Source organism: Rhinatrema bivittatum, chromosome 2 (genome assembly GCF_901001135.1).
Source record: "Rhinatrema bivittatum chromosome 2, aRhiBiv1.1, whole genome shotgun sequence".
Lineage (NCBI taxonomy): Eukaryota > Metazoa > Chordata > Amphibia > Gymnophiona > Rhinatrematidae > Rhinatrema > Rhinatrema bivittatum.
Genome location: NC_042616.1, coordinates 509,346,833 through 509,369,668, shown reverse-complemented (window position 1 = coordinate 509,369,668; position 22,836 = coordinate 509,346,833). Strand labels below are relative to the sequence as shown.

The 22,836-nt window shown below is 43.4% G+C and overlaps 1 protein-coding gene across 2 annotated transcripts in view; it reads right to left on the bottom strand.

Moving 5' to 3' along the window:
- Positions 1-6,728: 6,728 nt before the first annotated feature.
- The window catches only part of GMPR (guanosine monophosphate reductase), a 178,862-nt gene continuing 162,754 nt past the window's right edge, over positions 6,729-22,836 (bottom strand). The window contains exons 9-10 of one of the 2 annotated variants that reach the window (XM_029590695.1): positions 18,380-18,555; positions 6,729-7,802 (exon numbers count right to left, since the gene is read on the bottom strand). In XM_029590695.1, coding sequence (XP_029446555.1) covers positions 7,762-7,802; positions 18,380-18,555 — 217 coding nt within the window. In that variant the 3' untranslated portion in view covers positions 6,729-7,761. Of the gene's footprint in view, positions 18,556-22,836 lie in introns of both variants that reach the window. The other variant, XM_029590696.1, reaches the window with a different exon arrangement.

The following is a 22,836-nucleotide window of genomic DNA, read 5'->3' as shown; positions in this document are numbered from 1 at the left end:
TTTCAGGTCTTGCCATCTTCAGCTTTGCTTCTTACATAGCCAATATTTAAGCCAACACCCAAGCCACCTTCTCTCTCTTATTACCAAGTTTGCAATATTCCTCACTGCTATCAAGGTTAGTGAGGCTGTAGTAAAAAAAAGTATTTAAAAAAATCCGGCCTCCCTGTGCTTATTGAAGTTAGGGTTTTAACCATGGTCTCTGCATGCAGGTTACCCCAGCTTTCTTGGAAGCCTGATACTGTAGCACCACTACTCTTTATGGTTGTGATTACCACTCGGCAGGTTACTCCAATGCCTTTGCAGAGGCCCAGTGTAGTCATGCAACTATTATGGGCTGAACTGCCACTCTATGTAGGTCAGGGCTGTGGCTACAGGGCCTGTGCCCTCTCCTATTTGTCTCAGGCTCCCTTCCCCTAGCAGCATGATCATGTCACATCTGAGCTGGCCCTTAAAAAGGGTTCAGCAGGTAAGAGGGCCAGGAGGCATTGAGATCACTACCCGTCCATGATCCCCTGCGCCTTCAAAAATTCTAATTCCAACAGGAAAACAACATTGCCCTTGGGCTAGTTCTATACAGATTTGAGGCCATACAAGTCTTTCTGTTTACATTTGACAGGTAATAATTATCTCCCCCCCCCCTCAAAAGTCCAGGAATGCCTGGCCTGGTTGGAAGCCGGTTTACATAGTTGCTCTACAGAAGCCTGCGAGAGTATCACTTGCATAAAGTAGGGGCCATAAGCACCAGAGGGATAGTGAGAGACAGCCAGGGCAAGGAGGGTGAAAAGACTGAAGACACAGGTTGCCAGAAATGAACAGGTTTTGTAGCCACTGCCATGAAGATCTATGTAAAATGAGGTGGGGGACTAACACAATGGCCCCCACCATGTTAACCTCGGCCCTGCCCCCAAACTTTCACTTCTGGCTATGCGCCTGGTATAAGTTACCCAAGTGCTTCAGTACCATCCTGTTTTCTCCAGGGATGCTCTGCGTTTCCAGCTTTTTTTTTTTTTTTTTGAAAAATCTATTATCATTTTTGTCTCCCACCTCTTCCAGGAGGGCACTCCAGGCATCCATCCCCTTTCCGTATAAAAATATTTGCTGACATTATTCCTGTGTCTGCTCCCTTGACGATTAATAATGCACAAGAAGCAAACCTTCTTTTCCATTGAAAAAGGTTTGCTTCTTGTACATTATTAATACCCTTCAGGTATTTAAATGTTTCTATTATACCTCCCCTGCCTCTCCAGTTTTGTAGGAGAGGCAGGGGAGATAGGCATTTTTGTACATATTTGGGTCCTTCCCTTTCATCTCATACAGCTTTTGGTGCTGACTTTTCACACCATGTCTGTTGCTTTTCTATTGACTGCCTCTATCCTATCACCTACCTTTCTGAAAATCGGCACCCAGAACCGAACACCCTGTTCTAGATGAGGCCTCGCCAATGAACAGATTTTTTTTTCTACTGATTAAGCCTTTCCTTCTGCATCCTAGCATCCCTCTGGCTCTAATCACTGTCTTATCAGACTGTTTTACTACCTTGGGCTCATCAGATATTATCAGCCCCAAGTCCCTCTCCTGTTTGTTGCACAATGAGCTCCTTATGTGCGTTGCTGCCACAGATTTATGCCCACCCCCACCACCCACCCATGCATCACTGGGCTTTTTGGCATTGAATCCTAACAGCCAGGCACTGCAACACAATTCAATAAACATGAAGCCTGAAAAAGCCAAAAACAAAATATAAAACCAAACACTAAGAGAAAAAAAAATCAATTCTTCATAAAAACCCAACGTAGCCGGGTTTCAGCAAATTCCCTTTTTTTTTTTTTCCTGCAATACAGAAATATATAACGGGGAAAAAAGTGACATATGCAGAATATGAATGTGGATGAGAGTGAAATAGAACATTGCTTTCACTAGGGACTGAACCTGCATGGCTTACTAAGCAGTTTGGGAGCAGTGCATTCATTACTTCCATGTGAATAAAATACTAGAACTCTTAAAACATGATGATCGTTATAAATTCTGCATTTGGGCAGGTGCAATGGTCGAACAACGTTGCAGGAGTGCCTTGCAGAGGCACGCGTACCGGGACCAGCCGGATTAAAAAGAACTCCCAAGCCTCACCTGGTTAGGATGGCTAGGTATCTTACATCTTGCATGCTCCAGAAGGAATCTGTCGTTGGAACAATGCAAGTATCAAGAGTACTGGCAGTAAATAGGAGAAACTGCGATTGTATCCAACATACTCTGGTTCACAAGTGAGATCCATTCCTGTCCTGGAATGCACAAAACAAGCCCAGAGGGTGACACTAAGCAGGAGGAGCCAGGGGCATCATTGCTAGAGGACACTTGCACCAAAAGATTCTCTGGCAATTTGCACTCACGCATACTTGATTCAAAGGATCCTCTGCGATTCCCAGTTAGTGCACACTTGAGCAGGAATATTTGGTAAAACCTGATGTGAAAGAATAGGGGAGAAATGGCAACAGCATGAAAGGTCCTTTTGCAGTGCTACAGAGTTTTAGCCTCTACCCTCTCACAAAGCAAAAGCGTGTGTGTGTATGTGGGGGAGAGAGGCTAGAATTGTGTCCTGATTAGATCCAGGCAGTAATGCATGGATGAAGTCTTCAGGAGAGAAAAGATCTAAACTCCACTGCCAGGATTGCACTGAAATTCTGTTGCATTTTTTATTGTGACATCCACACCTACAGTATAAAACAGTTTTGCATAATTGTTTGAAATTTATCTCATGATTTGAAAATTGCATCAAGCAGGAGAATAGTGTCAGTGACCACACACTATTTATAGCATAAATAAATACCCCATAATAAAGCAAGAGGAAAGAGACTATTACTTAAACACTTACGTTGTTGTTTGAAAGGACAATGTATTGTGTAAGACTTGGGGTGGGGGCTAGGTTTCACAGTCTGCGCCTGATATTTCTCTGTGGCACCCAGATTGTCCCTTCACGGCTGTGTTCTGACAGCCACAGGCATAGACATCTTGAAGTGAAATTTAGTATCGGCAGATTAGCAGATGTGCCTCAGTTTAGTGTCCACTTTGCAATACTAACTGACAATAGCCTTCTTTTTATATTTTTTTATAGATTTTTTTTTTTGTTTGTTTGGTTTTTTTTTTTTGGTACCAGATCTTTAGTTTACAGTGGAACACAATCATCATGAAAATAGTCAGGGCAAAAAAAACAAACAAAACAAGAACCTCTTCCTAGGGATTTCTAGAAAATAAAAAAATAAAAAAAAAATAAAGATGAAAGTAATAGCGACTGTTCCTAAAATTGTTTAACTTAGGAATCGTATCCATTTCCCTAGGCCACATTATAGGGAACCAACGTGTGATGTCATTACCTCTCATCCCTTGGTTGAAAACCTTTGAGTCCTTGATGATTTCTACATTCCCAATCCTCCAAAATATTTGTGCTACTTATTTTCTGCCTCCCATTGTTTGTAATTGTTCAGTTCTGCGCTCGTGTCATTTTGGAACGGGAAGTGACATCATTATTTTGGTCTCCCTGTCGGAGAACACTTAGAAACCTTTTCACACCTCTTACTCAGGGATGGGGCTGGCGATTGCGTGGTACACTGATGTGACCAGAAGCAGCACTTTCACCGCTCTGGAGTAGCGATGTTCAATTTGAAGGGACGTTTGGATTTCTTGTGTCTTATACAGAACCTTTTTTTTTTTTTTAAAGATATGCCAGGTAGACTGCAATATGAAAAAGCGGAAGAGTTTGTGTCATGGTAAGAACATTAATCAGCACAGAATTCACTTTATGTACAAACCCCCCCCCCCCCCAACTGCATTGCCAAGCGTGAAACAAAAATGAGAAGAGAGACACCACCCTCCCAGTGTGTCCCTGTAACAGTTGAACTAACAAAAGCAAAGTGGAAATGCTTTGAGGACACTAACAAAAGTGTTGTCATGGTTGGAGAGATTTGAAAACCAAAAGCCCATTGTCAAATAACATGGGATCAGGCAGTTATCAAATTGGAATACAAAACTGGGACTTAATTTGTTTCGCAAAACAGAGCTCACATTCTCTGAAAATCTGTTACACTTTCTTTCCTTAACCTGCCTGTCTAAGGCAAGAGGTACCAGCAGATAAAAGCAGTCTGGCTTCAGATTCTGCCCGGCCTTTGAGCTGAGGCATACAATTGAAGGGAAAAGATGGCCTGATTCTTAGCAGAGTGTGGCCCGTAGCTTTGCTTCTCGTTGGTCTGATGTAGAAGATTAATGTGGCCATTACATATATATATATATATATATATGTATATATATACGGCATACTCATTTTTAGCAAGGAAAACATGCACATACATATTATGTTGTCCAACTGGTTTCCCGTTTACTAGGGCAGTCTTACATGTGTTTTGCGTAGATGATAGAGAAATTCCAAACACTTTGCACACCTCTACTCCGGAGCTTATGTTCTTTGACATAGATGACCTCGCTTCAGATGTGTTACCTTACTGATAGGATCTTTTCTTGTAGCACTATACATTGTGGGAAAATATTTTTTTCTTTTTTTTTTTTTTTTAATGTAAACCTGATCTGAGAGGCTTAAGATGTCTTGAAGCACTCACATTGAGGACTACAGATTATGTTTTAGAAAAAAAAAAACAAAATTGCACAAAAGAAAAAAATGAATGTTGGAGTGATTAATTCAGTGTTTTGAAAAGACGTGGATTCTGTTGAAACAGTGAGTTTCATACCTTCTTTGTAAAAAAATAAAATAAAATTATATATATACAAAAACAGGTTGAAAGTTACATGTATTTTTTTGTATATAGAAAGCTGTCATATCTAGGCTATGGCCCGAAAAGCTATTTGTAATGTTAGGGCCAAAAATTGCTACTTCAGAAGGTTGTAAAGTATAAAGAACAATTCTGCGGGATTTTATTAGTAAGAGCTCTCTTTAAGGGAAGCTGGGAAGATAGGGATTTATCAAGAAGAGGCGATCACTGCGTATTGGATGCATATTCTTTTTTTTTTCTAGAGTTCACTGCATATCTCCAAACACAGGGCTCAATCTATAGATAAATCCAGTTGGCATCTAAATTTGCTTTTTTGTAACACTTCTGTCCTGAGAAACCCAAAGAATAAAATCTTAAACAAGAAGTGTTCATATGAAGGGATGCTATTGAAAAAAATACTATAGAAAGTATGTCTCACCCTTCCCCCCCCCCCCCCTCATGCTTTCATAGCTTATTGTTCTTGAGGTTAGAAATGCATATGTTTCATTGGCCAAAACTCAGAAAAAGTCAATGAGAAGAGCCTTCCCCTTGATTGCAGGTTACTGGCAGAGCAAGAAACTTGCTAGAGTTGATAAAAGTAGCCCTTAATATTTTACATTCTGTCCACATCCCCTTGAATCTATTACTAAGACAGCTTAATTAAAATCCATCTGCATCTGGGGGGAAAGCCCTCTGTAGGCCAACAGATGACCTCTGTCTAATAGAATTGAGTGGATTTGTTCTTTACATTACCTGGTCACAAAAGGTGGTAATTGTACAATTACAGTCTCTTAAGATTACTATTATTTTTCTTGTCATCTAAAAGGACTAAAGTCTTCCATTGAGAATTAATTGGAGGCTTCATCCAAGTTATTTCTTTGTTCGTTTCTGTTTTGGCTGGTCAAAGCTCTGATAATGCTTTCTCACCTATAGTAGTGGGCCTCCCTTGAAAATGTTGTTTACAGGATTCCTCATTCACCAAAGCAAGAATGATCGTTCATTGACAATGACCTTTCCTCAAAGTGCTTGATGAGGCACGCAAGGTTTCCAAATTACAAAAACAATGTGGTCACTCTTAAAGGTAAAGGTGCCCAATCCGTCACATTGTAGTACCAGTCATTCAAGAGATCACATTTAGCTCTGGTTGCATTCAGCTGCGTTTTTGCCAGGCTCCCTATTACTTGTGTACATTGAGCTCTATGGGTGCTATCCTCTTTGTAAAATAAAGAGAGCACAAACCTCAGGTATGCGAATTGACTCCTGAAGACAAATTATTACTAGCCTAGTCAATACTTTTGATGGTCTGTGAGGCATCAGGAATGATGATGCCCTCTCATTTCAGTAGGACAGTCGCGTATACACTTTCAGTGAAGGCCCGTGTGGAAAGGATGTTTGCATTAGTTTGAAATTGGGCTGACAAGGCCAGTACAAAAGAGAAACAGGGAGGAAATAATGTTTTGCACCTTATTGAAAAGAGTAGAAGATTTTAAGTGCATACAGACATAGTTAAGAGCTATTATTGTGACAGGAAATCTTTTTTCCATATGCGTGCATACTCTGTAATTCCAGTGTAAAATATTGTACTTGCACTAGCTTTTTTAAAACAAATATTAAAAAAAAAAATGGAGGAATTCATATTCTATTTTCTAATCGTGGTGTGTCTATTTGTAGGATACACTCAAGTCTGTTTATTGAATTTTATGGTCCCTTTCTTTGATGGTGCTTGCAGGTTTTCTAGGTAGAAATTATTTCATTATTATAATAAAACAATGTTTGATTCAAAATTTGAACAAAATTGTTTTAAAGAAATTGTCTGTATACCAGTACAAGTTTATTGTTTCAGTATACTCGTACTAATAAAATAACAGTGCCAATTGCAATTCTGCGTCTGTATTTGTTAACTAAACAAACCAAGCTAAACCAATAAACATAATCAGTGAATAAAAGACAAAGAAAGATAGTCTAGTAAGGAAATAGTGATAATTTGTTCATTTTATTTCTGTTAAATTTTAAATTGATAACAGTTTCGCAGAGGAATAGTTTTCATCCATAATAAATACAGTAGTATGCTAATGTTTGCATGTACAAATAGACCTCTTCAGACAACTGAACGAATGCTATTCATTGCAGAATAAGAGAATACACATTCAGTACTATCCAAAACATTAAATGAGTTTTTACAGATGCTTGACAGCAGCAGACACTTGACTGACAATTAATGCTAAGATATTTTGTGCACAATTGACAATTATATTTCAAATCAGTTTTGAGCAGTCCATGTACAGTGACACCTCTGTGTGTATACCTCCGGCAACCACATGTTCATCGTCTAGGCAAAAATTCCTAATATGATGGGCCCAGTTCTGTAACAAAAACCCTTGATAAATTAGGCCATAAATATTTCTACACATAGCACAATTCACAAGCTCTGCACACACAGCAATACACTAGCGATTGGCAGCCATTTTATTGTTAGTTCCATTCTTTGGTTATTGGAGCATTTTGTAGCCAACATTTATTTTGTGGGGATTTTTAATTTCTTCAGATTTTTTGGATCATCCATTTTGTCAAATTCCATACACAATTCGCAGAAACAAAAGATCCAAAATATTTTCTGAATTGGTCAAGTTTCTATTCAGTGGCAACAAACCAAACCAAAAATTGACACACGTGTGTCACTAACATTGTGCACTAGACTCGCTCTAAACTGATTTGGAATATACCTTTGCACGGAATATTTTAGCAGTAATTATCAGTCAAGTATCTGCTGTTGTCAAGTTTAAAGAGCAGCATGCGGTCGTCCAGCATCTCTTGACTGGACCTTGAACAACTGTCTTTTTCTAAGCATCCTTACTTCACTTTTAAACTTCCAGAGATGCCTCTTCCACCAATTTCAGTGGTATTGTGCACCACTTGTGCTTCCGGCTCGTGGACACCAGCTGAATACACCACAAGAAGCCCAGCTTCACCGTGGACTTAGGTTTTGACCAGATTTGACCATCGGGCCTCAACCCCCTCCAGCAGGGGGGGGGGGGGATTCAGCTTTTCCTGGAAAGTGGCGGAAGACAATCAAAGATCATTGTGTCCTCAAAATTGCATTAACGCATACCTGCTAATTTTCAAAGCAGACTTGTGTATATTAAGTCTGCTTTGAAAATTAAGTACATGTGGACTTCAGCCCTGAGTGCTATGTTGTAAAATTGGGCTCATAAAGAGGAGAACCCTATCACTCTGCCCCCTCCAGATTCATTTATTTGTTTCAAAGCTAAGTTGTTTTGACATTGGATGATGGGCAGAGGCAAGACCACTCTTTACCACATGAGGGTTTTGCATAGTATTAAACTATAATAGTTGATTATTATATTGGGAGAGGTAATTATTTATAGAGTAGCAATTAATATTTATAGTGGCTCTAGCATCTGTTTGAACAATCACAACTTTGTGTACTCAACCACAATTTTGAATCGGGAAATGGAAGACCTGACCTAGGAAGCAAACCCAGGATGTTCTGCATGGCAATGAAGCGTACTGCCACTGGACTGGCCCAAACAATGCAAATTTTGAAAACATTTCAGAAAAATGCACAAAAGTAGTACACATCCAACATGTACATTTTTCACCTTCAGCAGAGCACAATTAAACAATACAGTATGAATAAAGTGTTTACAGAAGTAAAACAAAATTTTGATAAAAATGTAAATATAAAAATGTCACTGGATAAAATGCTTTTTATAATTTGAGGACTTCAAAGTTAGCATGTTACACTACTGTTGAGGTATTTAATACGTGCAAATTTTTTTCTAGGTCGTACAATGCCAAAGTCATAACTTTGGTTTATGCTTGCCATTGTGTGAAGTTCTTCTAAGTCTGATAAATACGTTCTCTGGAAAAGCGAGCAACAGAGCATTTCAAAGAATGCACAACTGACTTGTAGGGGGTTGAATAGCTAAAATGTTTATGCACTTCTGAATTTGAAAGATCTTTTGCATGTTTTCAGCTGTGGGCTTATTGAGGGAAAAACTATACAATCTACACATATTTGAAAGCAGAGCACTTTGTGTTCTTTTCTCTGAACCAGTCAAACACATAATCATTTTGTCAACCATATCCTTACATTGACAAGGTTTTTATTTTGAAGAAGATCGGTTTCTTTACACAATCATTCCATTCTAAGGTCCTCTTGTGTAACACCAATTAAAAGACTCAGTTTCTCCTAGGACAAGCAGGATGGTAGTTCTCTCGTGGGTGACATCATCAGATGGAGCCCAGCACAGAAAACGTCTGTCAAAGTTTTTAGAACTTTGACTAGGCACACTGAGCATGCCCAGCATGCTACTATCCATGCATCCACATGGGGTCCCTCTTCAGTCTCTTCTTTTCCATGGAGCTGTTGCCTTGTGGACGTGGAGCTCATGCTCCTTTTTTTTTTTTCAAAAAGCTTATTTCGAGTCTATTCTCATTCCTATCCATGCTGGGTCCTTCAATCTTTCCCAGACCTAGTTAGAGGCGTCGTTAATCACGTTCTCTGCAGTGGATTACCAATGGTGCCGTCCTCCGGTGGCCACCAGCCATTGACCACTCTGTGGTTATTTTTCTTGATGGCTTCCTCAGGGTTCCACCGCAGCTCCCAGTGCCCTCAGGACCATGTCCATCTCAGACATGCCCCCCCCCCCCCCAATGAGGTCTGTGACCTGTGCCTAGGGGCCTCACACGATGTGTGTGGCTGTTCCTTTTTTTGCTCAGATTATCCCAAAGGATCATCGAGCATGCCTGGACAAAATGGACAAATTGTTTAGCACCAGGAAGTCAGATCCTTCGACCTCGATGTCGGGGGCGTCAACACCAAACAGCAAGGAAGACCCTGTAGGTGTTGGAGCCATCTTGTCCTCTCCCTCGTCAATTCCCCAGCTGGAGATAGGTACTGGGGAGCAGCACATATTCATTTCTTCCCTCTAGGTTCGGGTCATCGCCATCATCCTCGGTACCGGGGAAAGACCAGGCCAAGCACCGGGAGAAACCAAGGAAGCACCGGCATCTGTCACCTTTCTTCCATGGCTCCAAGCTCGGGAAGGCACCGACTTTGTCCGTGATATCCCTGAAGCAGCCCGGTATGGATGAGACATTGACGCCCATTGAAGTCAAGGGCCCGAGGCAATCCTCACCGATGTCAGTGCGGGGAACCAGGTTACGCCTCCTCCTCCTTAGGCTGTTCTGTTATTTACAGCATTCAAGGAGGAGTTGGAAAGCAGGGTGCCTCTGGCGGTGGGGCGAGCTCTTCAGGGAATCGAACTGCCAGCCTCCTTGATGACTCCACCGCCGACGGAGTCTGCATGGTCCATGCTAACACCATTGCTGGAGCGCTTGGACCTCCTCCTCGGTGCACTGCTGATGCAACCCATGCCAATATGCCGGGAGCCCTCACTACCACGAGGGGCACCAATGAGGCCATGATCAGAAACGATTCCCACTGAAGATTCCTCTGATGTCTGCTCCTCTGGTGTGTCTGTCCCCCCAACCGATTTCATGGCCACCAAGCCTCGGGTTACTGGGGCTCGTAACGCTATTGATGCTCCCGGTACCTATGGTGCCCCCGGGTCCAGGTGTGCAGTCGGTGCCTGTAGGGCTATCGGTGCCCCCAGCGCCCTGGCCCAGGTCTGGGCTTCAGGCTTCCCCACCGGTGTGGCCAGGGAGTGAAGTTGACCACCTGTTCAACCTGTGGGAAGATGAACCTTCCATCTCTTCCTCTGACTACTTCGAGGATCTAGCTTCAGAACCCTCTCCTCCAAAGGAGAGATGCCACTCCCCTCCAGAGGACCTGACATTCGCAGGGTTTATAAGAGCAATGGCGGAGTCTGTCCCTTTCCAGCTCCTCACTGAGGAAGACAACAGGCAAAAGATGCTGGAGATCCTTCAGTTTGTGGATGCCCCTAAGGAAGTAGTCGCGGTCCCAGTCCACGCTATCTTTAAGGACTTGGTTAGCAGACTCTGGGAACACCAAAATCTTGGTCCCTTCAGTAAACAGGAAGACCGATGCAGTGTACCTAGGGCAGCCATCTACCGGGTTCAAGAATCGCCACCTCCCATACCAATCTGTGGTGGTGGAATCTGCCCTTCAAAAAAACCCAAAAAGGTCCCGCACCCATGCCTCTGCCCCCTCAGAGTGTGAACACAAGGCCCTAGATGTCCTTGCCCGCAAGGTCTTCCAGGGCTCCATGTTGGCAGCCCGCATTGCTTGCTACCAATTATATATGGGCCAATATTCCAGAAATCTCTGGAAGCAGGTGCAGAATTTGGCAGACTGCCTCCCTCAACAATTTCAGGAGAATTTCCTAAAAGTTGTGCCTGCTGCACAACTTTTAGGAAATTCTCCTGAAATTGTTAGAATGCGACAAACGTAAATTTAGATCCACATATGATGTCTTTGAGATAGCGACAAGGATGGCTGCGCTGGGCATTGGAGCTCGTCGTGTGGCCTGGCTAAGGAGCTCTGATCTCCAGCCTGAGGTACGGGACTGTATCGCTGACCTACCTTGTACTGGAGAGAATATCTTCGGTGACAAAATCAAGGAAGCAGAAGCACAACTCAAACATCATCACGAGGCCTTGCATCATCTAACAGCAAGCACCTCGGACCCCCAGGTCTCAGGCAAAAAATCCTTGAGGCAGGGTCCTCGACGGCCATTCTACCGTCTGAGGAAGGTACTACCCTCCGGCAAGCAGGGCACAACCTCAGAGGCTGGACTGAGGTCTCGGCCTAAGCAACAGCGTGTCCCCAGAACTCAGCTAGCACCACAGCAGACACCTGCCACAGGTTTTTGACTGGCTGCGAGGGAGTTTAAACCATTCACCAATGCAGCCAGCAGTGGGCCCTCCGGTCGGAGGTCAGCTCACATCCTTTGCGGATCGTTGGAGAGCCATCACCTCAGATCAGTGGGTCCTCTCCATCATTCGCTAGGGTTACCAGTTATATTTCCAGGAGACCCCATCAGACTCTCCACTGTGCTATGTTGAAAGTCTTCCAGAGATCGAGAAATACTTCTCAAGGAGCTCTCCACCCTCACAATGGCCAGAGTGGTCGAACTCATATCTACCGATCAGCGGATTCTACTCCAGGTATTTCCTTATCCCAAAGAGAACAGGAGACCTTCACCCGATTTTGGATCTGAGGGCCTTGAACAAGTTCCTCATACAGGAGAAATTCAAGATGGTCTTGCTGGGTGCCCTTATTCCCCTCCTGCACCAGGGGGACTGGCTTTGCTCCCTCGATCTACAAGATGCCTGTGCTCACATAGGGATTGCCCGTGCCCACCGGCGATATCTCCGGTTTGTGGTGAGCGAACACCATTTTCAGTAAAGGGTGCTGCCCTTCGGACTGGCATCCGTGCCCTGCATTTTCACGAAGTGCCTTGCGGCAGTGGCTGCACATCTGCAAAGGCAACGCGTGCAAGTCTTTCCCTGTCTGGATAACTGGCTGATCAAGGGCGCCTCCAGACAAGGGAGCGCTGCAGTCCCTACAGGCCACCATTCGAATCTTGGAGAACTTGGGGATTTTAATCAATTATCCCAAGTCCCAGATGCTCCCGTCCCTGCATCTGAACTTCTTAGGTGCCAGGTTCAACATAGCTCAAGCCTGGGTGTTTTTGCCCAGGGATCAAGCGATCACCTTGGCTTTGTTGGCAGGGACGATCTCGCGAAGTCGACAGATCTCAGCGCACACCATGTTGTGCTTGCTGGGGCACATGGCAGTGACTGTCCATGTCACCCCCTTTCCTTGCCTTCACATGTGCAGGACATGGTGGACCCTGCGGTCTCAGTGGCGCCAGGCCACTCAGGACCTTCAGAGATGCATTCTGGTCACCGCACCGACCGCACCACTTCCTGTCATGGTGGGTGACTCTTCCCAATCTGGAGGTGGGGGTTTCATTCCAGACTTCCCCATTCAGGTTGTACTCACTACAGATGCCTCCCACTTGGGTTGGGGAGCTCATGTGGGAGACCTTTACACCCAGGATTGCTGGTCAGCTCAGGAGCTAAGATGCCAGATCAATTTGCTGAAGCTGCGGGTGATCCATTATGCCCTCTGGGCATTTCGGAAGCAACTGTTAGGCAAGGTTGTGCTCGCACAGACCAACAGTCAGGAAGTCATGTGGCACCTCAACAAACATGGAGGAATGGGATTGTTCCTCCTTTGTCAGGAAGCAGTCCAAATCTGGTCATGGTCCTTATCCCAGAAGATCCTTCTTCGAGCCACTTACCTGCCGGGATGGGTGAATGTGGTGGCGGACGGGCTAAGTCGTTCCTTCCAACCGCACAAGTGGTCCCTAAAGCAGGAGGTAGCGGACTGGATCTTCCATCTTTGGGGGTGGACCTCTTCACTTCCCCCTGCAACAAGAAAGTGGTCCAGTTTTGTTCCCTGACCGGGGGGGGGGGGGGGGGGGTAAGAACAGGACAATGTCAGATGCCTCTGCCCTCCATTGGGTCAGGGGTCTTTGTACGCCTATCTTCTGCTTCCTCTTGTCTCCAAGATGCTCCTGAAACTCAAGCAGGATCGGGGGACCATGATTCTCATCACGCCTTATTGGCCCCAGCAGTTCTGGTTCCCACTCCTGCAGGATCTTTCCATCTGGGACCCGATCCATCTGGGAACGTTTCTGTACCTCATAATGCAAGGTCAGGGGAGGCTGTGCCATCCCAACCTCTGGGCCTTGTCCCTTGCGGCTTGGATGTTGAAAGGATGACCTTACAGCCCCTGAATCTCTCAGAGGGAATGTCTCGGGTCCTGCTGGAGACCAGGAAGCCTTCCACTAGGAAGTCTTGCAGCCTCAAGTGGAAGAGATTTTCAATGTGGTGTGACATCCAGGGGTTGAACCCATTCTCATGTTCCATCTCCAAGTTGTTAGATTACCTGCTGTATCTTTCGGACGCTGGCTTAAAGTGCATCTCAGTAATGTCATACAGATAGTTACGATATTTCTTTTAAATATAGTTATAAGAAGCATAATTTACTATCCAAATTAGCATGTAATAAATTCCAGAAAGGAGTATGAATCAAATGCATAAATAAATAAATAAATAAATAAATAAAGTGCATCTCAGTGCAATTGGAGCCTCCCACCAAGGAGTGGTTGGATCGCCCATCTCGATGCAGCCTGTTATGGGTCATTTCATGCACAGTCTACTCCAGCTGAAACCTCCCCTCTGGCTTCCTGGGACCTCAGCATGGTCTTGGCCCACTTGATGAAGGCTCCCTTTGAGCCTTTGTGCTCTTGTGACTTGAAGTACCTGACCTGGAAGGTCATTTTCTTGGATGTGGTCACCTCGGCACGAAGGCTTAGTGAACTTCAGGAGCTGGTGTCTTATCCACTCTGCATGAAGTTCTTCCACGATCAGGTGGTTCTCCGCCCTCACCCTAAGTTCCTGCCAAAGGTAGTGACAGAATTCCACGTTAATCAGTCCATCATCCTACCAACCTTCTTTCCTAAGCCTCATTCAAATTGGGGTGAGTGAACTCTGCACAGCCTAGAGTGCAAAAGGGCCTTAGCATTCTATTTGGAATGAACAGCAGGTCACAGAAAGTCTACGCAATTCTTCATTCATTTCTTTTGACAAAAATTAGAATCCAAGCAGACCTTGTCTAACTGGCTTCCAGACTGCATCTCTTTCTGCTTCGTGCAGGTGGGTCTACAGCTGGGTGGCCATGTCAAAGCTCATTCCATTCGGGCCATGGCAGCTTCGGTGGCCCACTTGCGTGCAGTCCCCGTAGATGAAATATGCAAAGCTGCAACCTGGAGTTCCCTCCTCAAATTTGCTTCACACTACTGCTTGGACAGAGAAGGCTGACCAGACAGCCATTTTGGTCAGTTGGTCCTGCAGAACTTTTTCAGTAGTTAAACCCAACTCTTCTAAATGTATGCCCCTTGTTCGGGTTCAGGCTCTGTTGTCACCAGTACTAGTTGGTTATTCCCTTTGGCACATAGTTAAGTGCTGTGTGCCCCTGGTATGTACGGGAGTAGCTTGTAGCTCGGTATTCACCCACATGAGAGGGCTACCATCCTGCTTGTCCTAGGAGAAAGCAGAGTTCCTTACCTGTAACAAGTGTTCTCCCAGGACAGCAGGATGTTAGTCCTCAGGAAACCCATCCTCCATCCCACAGCCTTGGGTTTCTAATGGTTTGTTATTTTATTTTTCATTAATTCTATATTATCAGACTGAAGAGGGATCCCACGTGGACAGTGGCATGCTGGGCATGCTCAGTGTGCCTAGTCAAAGTTCTAGAAACTTTGACAGAGGTTTTCTGGGCCGGGCTCCATCTGATGATGTCACCCACATGTGAGGACTAACATCCTGCTGTCCTAGGAGAACATCTGTTACAGGTAAGCAACTGTGCTTTATAGGTGTGTGAATACTTTGAATGTCCAGCAGTTAAGTGCAGAGAACCTGATGATTTAGAAAGGGTGGAGGTAGTTCCATGATAAGCAGGAATTGATTCACCCAAATTCGAAACTTGGAAGAATTTCTGGCAGAAAGATATGTGTCAACCTTGGCAAATAAAAACATTCAAATCCTACCGGTATGTCAAAAAACCCATATCAAAGGCCCTGCATGTCTCGTGAAAATTAAATAAACCCCCTTTACACCAGTTTTTGGACTAGCGCCCTGTACTCTGCATCACATGGCGCATTTTCTGTATCATTACAGTATGCATGACCCTCATTATCCCTCTCTCAATAGGCAGCGTCAAACTCTTCATGTGTCCAAATATTTGTTATTGGGCAGAAGAAAGGCTATGAATATTCTGCACCCATTATATCAGCTGTACTAAGGGTAAGAAGCTTTTAACAAAAAAAAAAAAAAAAAGGTTTGCTCACATTGTTGACATGACTCATGTAAATAGCTCAGAAATGCACAGCCCAACTTCAGAGGAACAAATGGGGAAAATAGGGATAAACTGAAATAAATAAATATAGAAATCTTGCATTTATTGTGCAGAAAGACATTTTTATATTTATGAGGCATTAATAAAAATATTATGCTGGAGTTCAGGAAGTGTCTCATGTATGTTAAGTCAGAACACAATACCAAAAAGGGTCTTTCATGCAGAAGTTGGTAGCAGAAATCCTGCACTGTGGTTCACACAGTAAAAGTGAACGCTCAGGAGGCGCTGGAGGACCTCTTCTGAGCCAGCAGCTGGGCTTAGGAATAAACGTGTCGCCCTTCCCTCGTAATGCTACACTTGGGCTCATTCTCTTGCACACAAACTTAGCAAACTTCCATTCTGGGATAATCATATCTGCTTCAATACACGGCTTCAAGGCAGGACCCAAGAAACTTGGCCACTACATCTGTAACCGGGTCTTGTGTGCATGGCATGAAGGAGGTGGGAAAAGCAGTTTTTCATTATCCCAGGTATGAAAAGTAACAGCATCTGCATGGAAATAATTGTCTACAACTTGGGAATGGTTGCAAATTTTTTTTTGTTTGTTTTTTTTTTGGGGGGGGGACGACATATGTGATAGCTTTCCTTTTTTTTTCCATTAGCATAAAAAGATTTTATTTATTTATTTTATTTTTATAAATTTACCAAAATCGCTCCAATAGGAAGTAATTGGAGTCATGTGGCCCTGACTTGTGTCAACCTGGAAACGGAGTATTTGTGTTCATGTCTGAGAGGCAAATAAAATGAACATTCTTGTTTGGGTGTATAAGTTTGTAGGCTGGAGTGGGTGGGTGGAGTGGAGGACATTGATGGAAAATCTCTTTTAGTGGCTCCTCGTGCTTGGGCTTAATATCTTATATCAGGCTGACCCAAATAATGTTTTTTGGAGGCGGTGTGGTGAATATCTTGTGACTATCTCCTCTTACAACCATTGCTCCTTGGCAAAACAACCCTTAATTTCCCATTTTTGTTCTCCAGAAGCCAAAATGAATTTGGGTGACTCAAGCCCATGGACAGGATATACATATTTTTCAAACACATATGCTTTGTGTAAAAAAAAAAAAAAGCATATATATAGATAAAGATATTGCACATTAAACAATGCAGTGTCTTCTTCTTTAACAATCCATTCTACCTGAGTAAGTACCACAGCCATTTCACTTTAAGCATAATGTATTTAATTCCCTTGGGACTTAGAATCTGAAGCCTTATTTTTCAGTTGATTAGTTTTCCATAAACTGCACGTATTAAACAGTCCACAATCTTTGAAAAACAAGGCCCTTTGTGTCCTTTCAATAGAGAAAGATTTGGGAATTCGGTTACAGTGCACGTGGAAAAGCAGCAGTCCACCGATACATTTTAGAACAGGGAGGTATGATTACAATAAGCTGCAGTCTCCACCATGGAGCAGGCTACTGAGCAGCTTTAAATACACAGACCATTAGTTTCAGGCACATGTAAGAAGCTGAAGCACAGATCACCCCCAGGCTTCCTTGCATAGCACAATAAAAGCTCAGACAAGTGATGGGGGCACCAGGACACCGAGCTCCCAACCCGCTGCCGCTCACAGTGGAACAGCAGTGCTCGGGCAAAACTCTGCGGCCGAGACCAGCTGAGTCGAGGTTCAAGAGAGAGAGCTCTCATGTTGAGTTTAACTGGTTGGCTCCTCCCTTTCCCCCTTTGTCTCTTAAATCCAGAATTATGTAGTCCTGAAAAGGAACGTCGTCTAGCCTCAGTCAAATTTTTGAAAATTCTTCTGAGTCTACTGCCATTTACTGTCTGTGTAAATGTGGACGCCCGTATGCTGTGATGCTCCTGCCATTAGCTTGAATCCATTTTTAAAAAATTGTTTTTTGTATTTATTTATTTATTTATTTATTTGATTTATATTCCACTTTTCAGGCACTTCCAAGTGGATTTCATTCAGGTATTGTGCGCATTTCCCTATCCCAAGAGGGCTCACAGTCTAAGTCTCTGCATGTTTCTCTGTTTCTTTCTGTAACCAATCAAGATATAGAAAGCTTGTGTAGGCTGTAGAAAATCTAAGCCAAGCAATCTCACAAGATAACACAGGGTGGCAATACACTAAAGAATGTCCATTTGACATCAAAGAATACCTCCACAAAGTCTCCAGCTGACGCAGTGCTTTATATGACAACAATCTACTGTTTTTGGAAGGTGGCTTAAACTGGCTCTGTGTTTGAGGGAGATACAAATTTCAAGTTTTTTAACACAGACCAGGTGAGGATTACAAAGCCACTTTAGAGGCCTCCGGGGAATCCCCGTTGGACTTTCCACAATATCGTGCAGTAGGAGAAGGGAGGCGATAAAAAAAAACAAAAACCATAACGGAAGATTTATTTCTGGTAAATTTTCCAGGAAAAAAAAATGCAGTATTTGGATATTAAAGTTTTGTAGCACTGCTCAGTATATTAGGTCTGCATTTATCTCAGTTGAAATACCAACATGCATATTTACTAAACTGTATGATGTCATATGTCTCATGCTTTTATCATAACAGAATGGTTGGAATAGCCCATTGATCTCCCTACTCTCCCCCCCCCCCCCGACCACCATGACAGCTGCAGTGGCTAACCAGGGCAACCTACCATGGAAGCCCCAATCAAATCACAGACAGATCAAAGGGAGTTGGAGTACACTGAAAACTGCCAAGAGTGTCTTACTCAACTGAATATCTGGTTAGACTGCTGGGTTACCCGGATAAATGTTGTCCTCCTGCTCAGCTCCTTGAGCTTGGCAGCTCCAACATACGTACATGTGGATCTAAGGCCTCCAAGGATGTCACGGATTGTATTTTCCACATCACCCCTGTAGGGCACTTCCACAGTTATACCTTCTGATGCCCTGCAAAAGGTAGATTATTTAATTTAAGCAAATCATACAATGTACAATTTGTAAAGCAGCAGTACTGTGCTCAGACATTGTTTCTACCCTAAAGAGCCTTCAGTCCAAGTTTAAAGTATAAACAGGGACCTTCATTTTCAGTTTTTATTGGACCCGATCCCACCGGCGGTGAAAGAAGCAGCAGGTCACAGCAGAAGAGGAAGCCCATCCGGCAGCAACTCCTCATGGATTAGCCCCGCGGTATTCAACACTAGTGCATCATGAGATGAGAATACAGGAAGTGCTAGCACCACGAGTGTTGAATAACCTCGGGGCCAACACATGAAGAGGAGCTGTAGAACGACTGCTTTCCACAAAGAAGAAGGTACAGGCTGACAGCAACAGTGGAGGAGGAATGACCTGTGGACCCTGACTGCCTGGTCTGCATGTATGTGTGAGTGAAAGGGAGGCTGCCTGGGATGAATGGGTGTGTGAATGGGACTCTGCCTTGGATAGGCGGGTGTATGAATGGGAGCTTGCCTGGGATGTGTGTGTGTGTGTGCATGCGCGTATGTGTGTGCACATGCATGCATGGGAGCCTTTCTGGGATGAGCAGGGTGTGGTTTGTGAGAATGGGAGCCTGCCTGGGATTTGGGTGGATGTGAATGGGAGCCTGCCTGTGTTGTGTGGGTGTGTGTGAGAGAGAGAATGGGAGCTGCCTGGGCAGTGTGTATGAGAGAGAATGGGGGTTGCAGGCAGATTACAACCTGCCAGCAGCTGAAATGAAGATGAGGGCCTGGGGCTGCTGATAGAGCCCAACCAAAGAAGAGCTGGAGATGCCTGCAGATTTGTTTGTGAGGGAGCATATGTGTGTATGAGCTTGTGTGTGTATATAAGAAAGAGAGGTGAAAGTTTGTGCAGCCCACTCCCACTAATCCACGACAATCTCTGGGTAACTGGAAATCAATAGTTCCAAGGTATGGAGAACATTAATTTTTAAAATCCTTTTTCGTTTTATTTTTCAGGTGTTATTTGGTGTGTCTGCTGTTTGGAAATGTTTTATTGGTGTTTGGGACATTTTAAAAAAAACTTGCATATGAGTTTTTAATTAATTGATCTTTTATTCATCAGCTTTTTAAAAATAATATTAGTATGTTTTTAGTATTATGATTATGTATTTATTTTATTTCTTGATTTTATTGTTTGGTGTTTAAGGAATGGTGATGGTTCTGTTTTTTCATTGCTGCACTGTTTGAATGTCTGGCTTATTGTGTTTCCAATTCAGTTTCTGTCTGCATGTTTGTATTTCTACTTTATGATTCTGTATCTGGTGAGGGTCTGTTTAGGTTCTGCATGTGTGACTGAGGTGAGGCATTCTCCTAATAGGAAGTATATTAGTGTGTTCGGGTTTTCAGAGGGTCAAGCTCACACCTAACACACATCACAATAGGCCTAATACCATACAGGGTCCAAGTGGCTTTTTTGCAGGGACTTCTGGTTGATATCACAGCAGTGCATGTAAATATAATGTAAGTGATATTTTTACCTCAGAATACTGTACTTTGATCTTTTTCATGTAAAATATAAATGTGTAACTCTTAACTGTGTGTGTGTGGAATGGGATGGGGGGGGGGAGCATTGTGTAAGGCTATAAGGTTCACCTAGGGCACCTAATATCCTTGTACCAGCCGTGGGTTTTGGGGTGTGTGTGTGTGTGTGTGTATGTCAGTATTTAAAGTTTGTATCACTGAAGGGAAGTGGGATGTTCTTGGTGGGCCAGAGTCAGAGAATGAATGAAGGGGGGGGGGGGGGTGGCGCAGCACAGTAGTTGTTTGCACAGGTCAGCAAAAAAGCTAGCACCGGCCTTGCTAAGACTGATACTTCCACAAGTAAAATCTTCCCCTGTCTGCTCCCCCACCTCCATCCAGGCCACCAAAAGGAGGAGGAGAGCAGCAGTGCCTCTGGCTATGTCCTCCTACTCTACCACCCAGGGCATGATGGCACTTTGAACCGTGAGTCAGTATGGAATCTTCTCCTGTTCAAAATGCTAGACAGGCCCTATATGCCAGAGGAAGTGAATACGGCCCGGACACTCTCCTATTCATTTTGCCAGCTAGAATCAGCAGTGGTGAGAAAGGGATGAGCTGAGGGGGATCAGTTAGGGGGAGAGCATATGAGGAAGGTCTAGGGGATCAGCTGGCGGGGGTGCAAGAAAGGTCTGGGGCATGAGAGGAGGTCTGGCTTGGGTGAAGGTGAAGAGGGACTGAGGTGGCTCAGCTTTAGGAGGGGCTATTGGCCAAGCCCTGTCACATGGTAGGAGTAATGGACGGCCGGCGCCATCTTTAAAAATGGCGCAGGCCATCCAATGCTCCTACCATGTGACAGGGGCCGGCCAATGGCACGGATACCCTGTCACATGGTAAGGGCAAAGGGCCATCGGCGCCATTTTGATTAGTGGCAACCGACGGCCCGAGAGCAGGAGATGGCTCCCGGGACTCCCACTGGACCACCAGGTACTTGTAAAAGGTTTTGGGGGGGGGGTTCGGGAGGGTGGGGGAAGCTAAGGGAACAGTTTTAAAGGGTCGGGGTGGGTTTAGGGATTGTTTTGGTGTGCCGTTTTTCCCACCCTCCCCCAAAACGATAAGAGAACCCCAGAAACAAAATCGTGGGGTTCTCTTATCGGGAGCCCCCGATTTCTGATGATTTTGAAAATATCGTCTGATATTTTCAATCGTCCAAAGCCCGATTTGCATCCCTAGTAAAGAAAAAGGGTTTTCCTCAAATGAGAAGAAGCTCCAGCAGAGAGTTCTCACAAGCTCATGAGGGAAATATTCTACAATTTTTGGTTGCAAAAAAAGATTAATGCCTACATGAAGATCATTATACTTATCTACAAGAAGCTCATTTAAAAAATATGAAGTATTTATTTTTTTTAATGATCCACACATAAAAGACTCTTGATTTTATCCTACTTGGCAGATGATCGAGGAGACTGCTCTCCTTATATCGGCTTCTTGGAGTGAGAGACACAAAAGTGCTGCCAAAACTATGAAAGGGATTTGAATATTATTGTCAATAGTGAGCTGTGTTTTCACATATGGAAAAGGGCAAAAGACAGTCTGCCTGCTTCTGCTCTATTCATGGTACAAAATGTGCCTAAAATAATCATGAGATGGTGCATGACGCCGAGGAGATTGCCCAAAGTTAAATTAAGCATTTCAAGCCAATGCTGGAGAAACTGTGGACAAAGGGGGCCTTATGCTCGTGTGCAGTGGATCAGTCTGGCGTTACAAACAATTCTGGCAGGCAGTTCAAGAGAAGATTAGGCAAATCACATTTAAGGAATTCCCTTTCATTGAAGACGTATTTTTTTTGCTAGAGATGCCTGTGAAAGAAGGTTTAAGGTTTATTGTCATTTATATACCGTTGTCTCAGCATAGCCTTCACAGCGGTTAACATTTCAATAAAGTACATAAAAGCAATGAAAATACAATCATATCATAAAAGAAATAACAGCTAAAATAATTAAAAGATCAGAAATTACAAAACACATTAGCTGTTAAAATAAAGAGAAATTAAAATAAACTAAAATAGATATTAAATAAAATACTAAAAGCACATATTTAGCATTGAGAAATAATAGATAAAAAGAAAATGCTGTAGATGTCGAGTTAATGTGCGTGCCTATTTCTCGTTTTCAGTGTAAGCAGCATCGAACAGCCATGTCTTAAGATCAGCTTTAAACTTATTTTTATCCTGTTGCAGCCTTAGTTGAGATGGTTACTTGAAAAATGAATTTATTATATACTACCAGTAGCAGGCATGGGATTTCTCCACTTTGCAACCACAGAGAGATTCAAAACTGAACTGCTGGTTTAAGAGATTATGGGACATTCTCTCATTGGACAAACATGATCTCAAGGACTAATTGTTAATTTGGAGTCCTTTTCTGAATTTTATTGAAAATGACCATGTAGCCTCTATGAGGTTGGCTAGACATGGCCTCTCAATTTTTTCTGAATCCAGAAATAAACTTCTGTTCTATGGTAGGATACGTTACCAGTGCATACTGTGAAAAGAAAGGGTGTATGAATGCTTGAAACATTGTAATTAGATGAGCATACATCCCCATTTCTTTATGCATAGCATTGCAGAATGTTCTGTCTTCAAGTCAATGTAACAAAAGCATTTTGGATGTCCTAATTTGTTATATATTGTGAAAATTCTCTAAAATGTAATTTATAAAACTAAATTCAGGATAAACCTTGAGCAGCAGCGACTGATAACTCATGGGGGATGTAG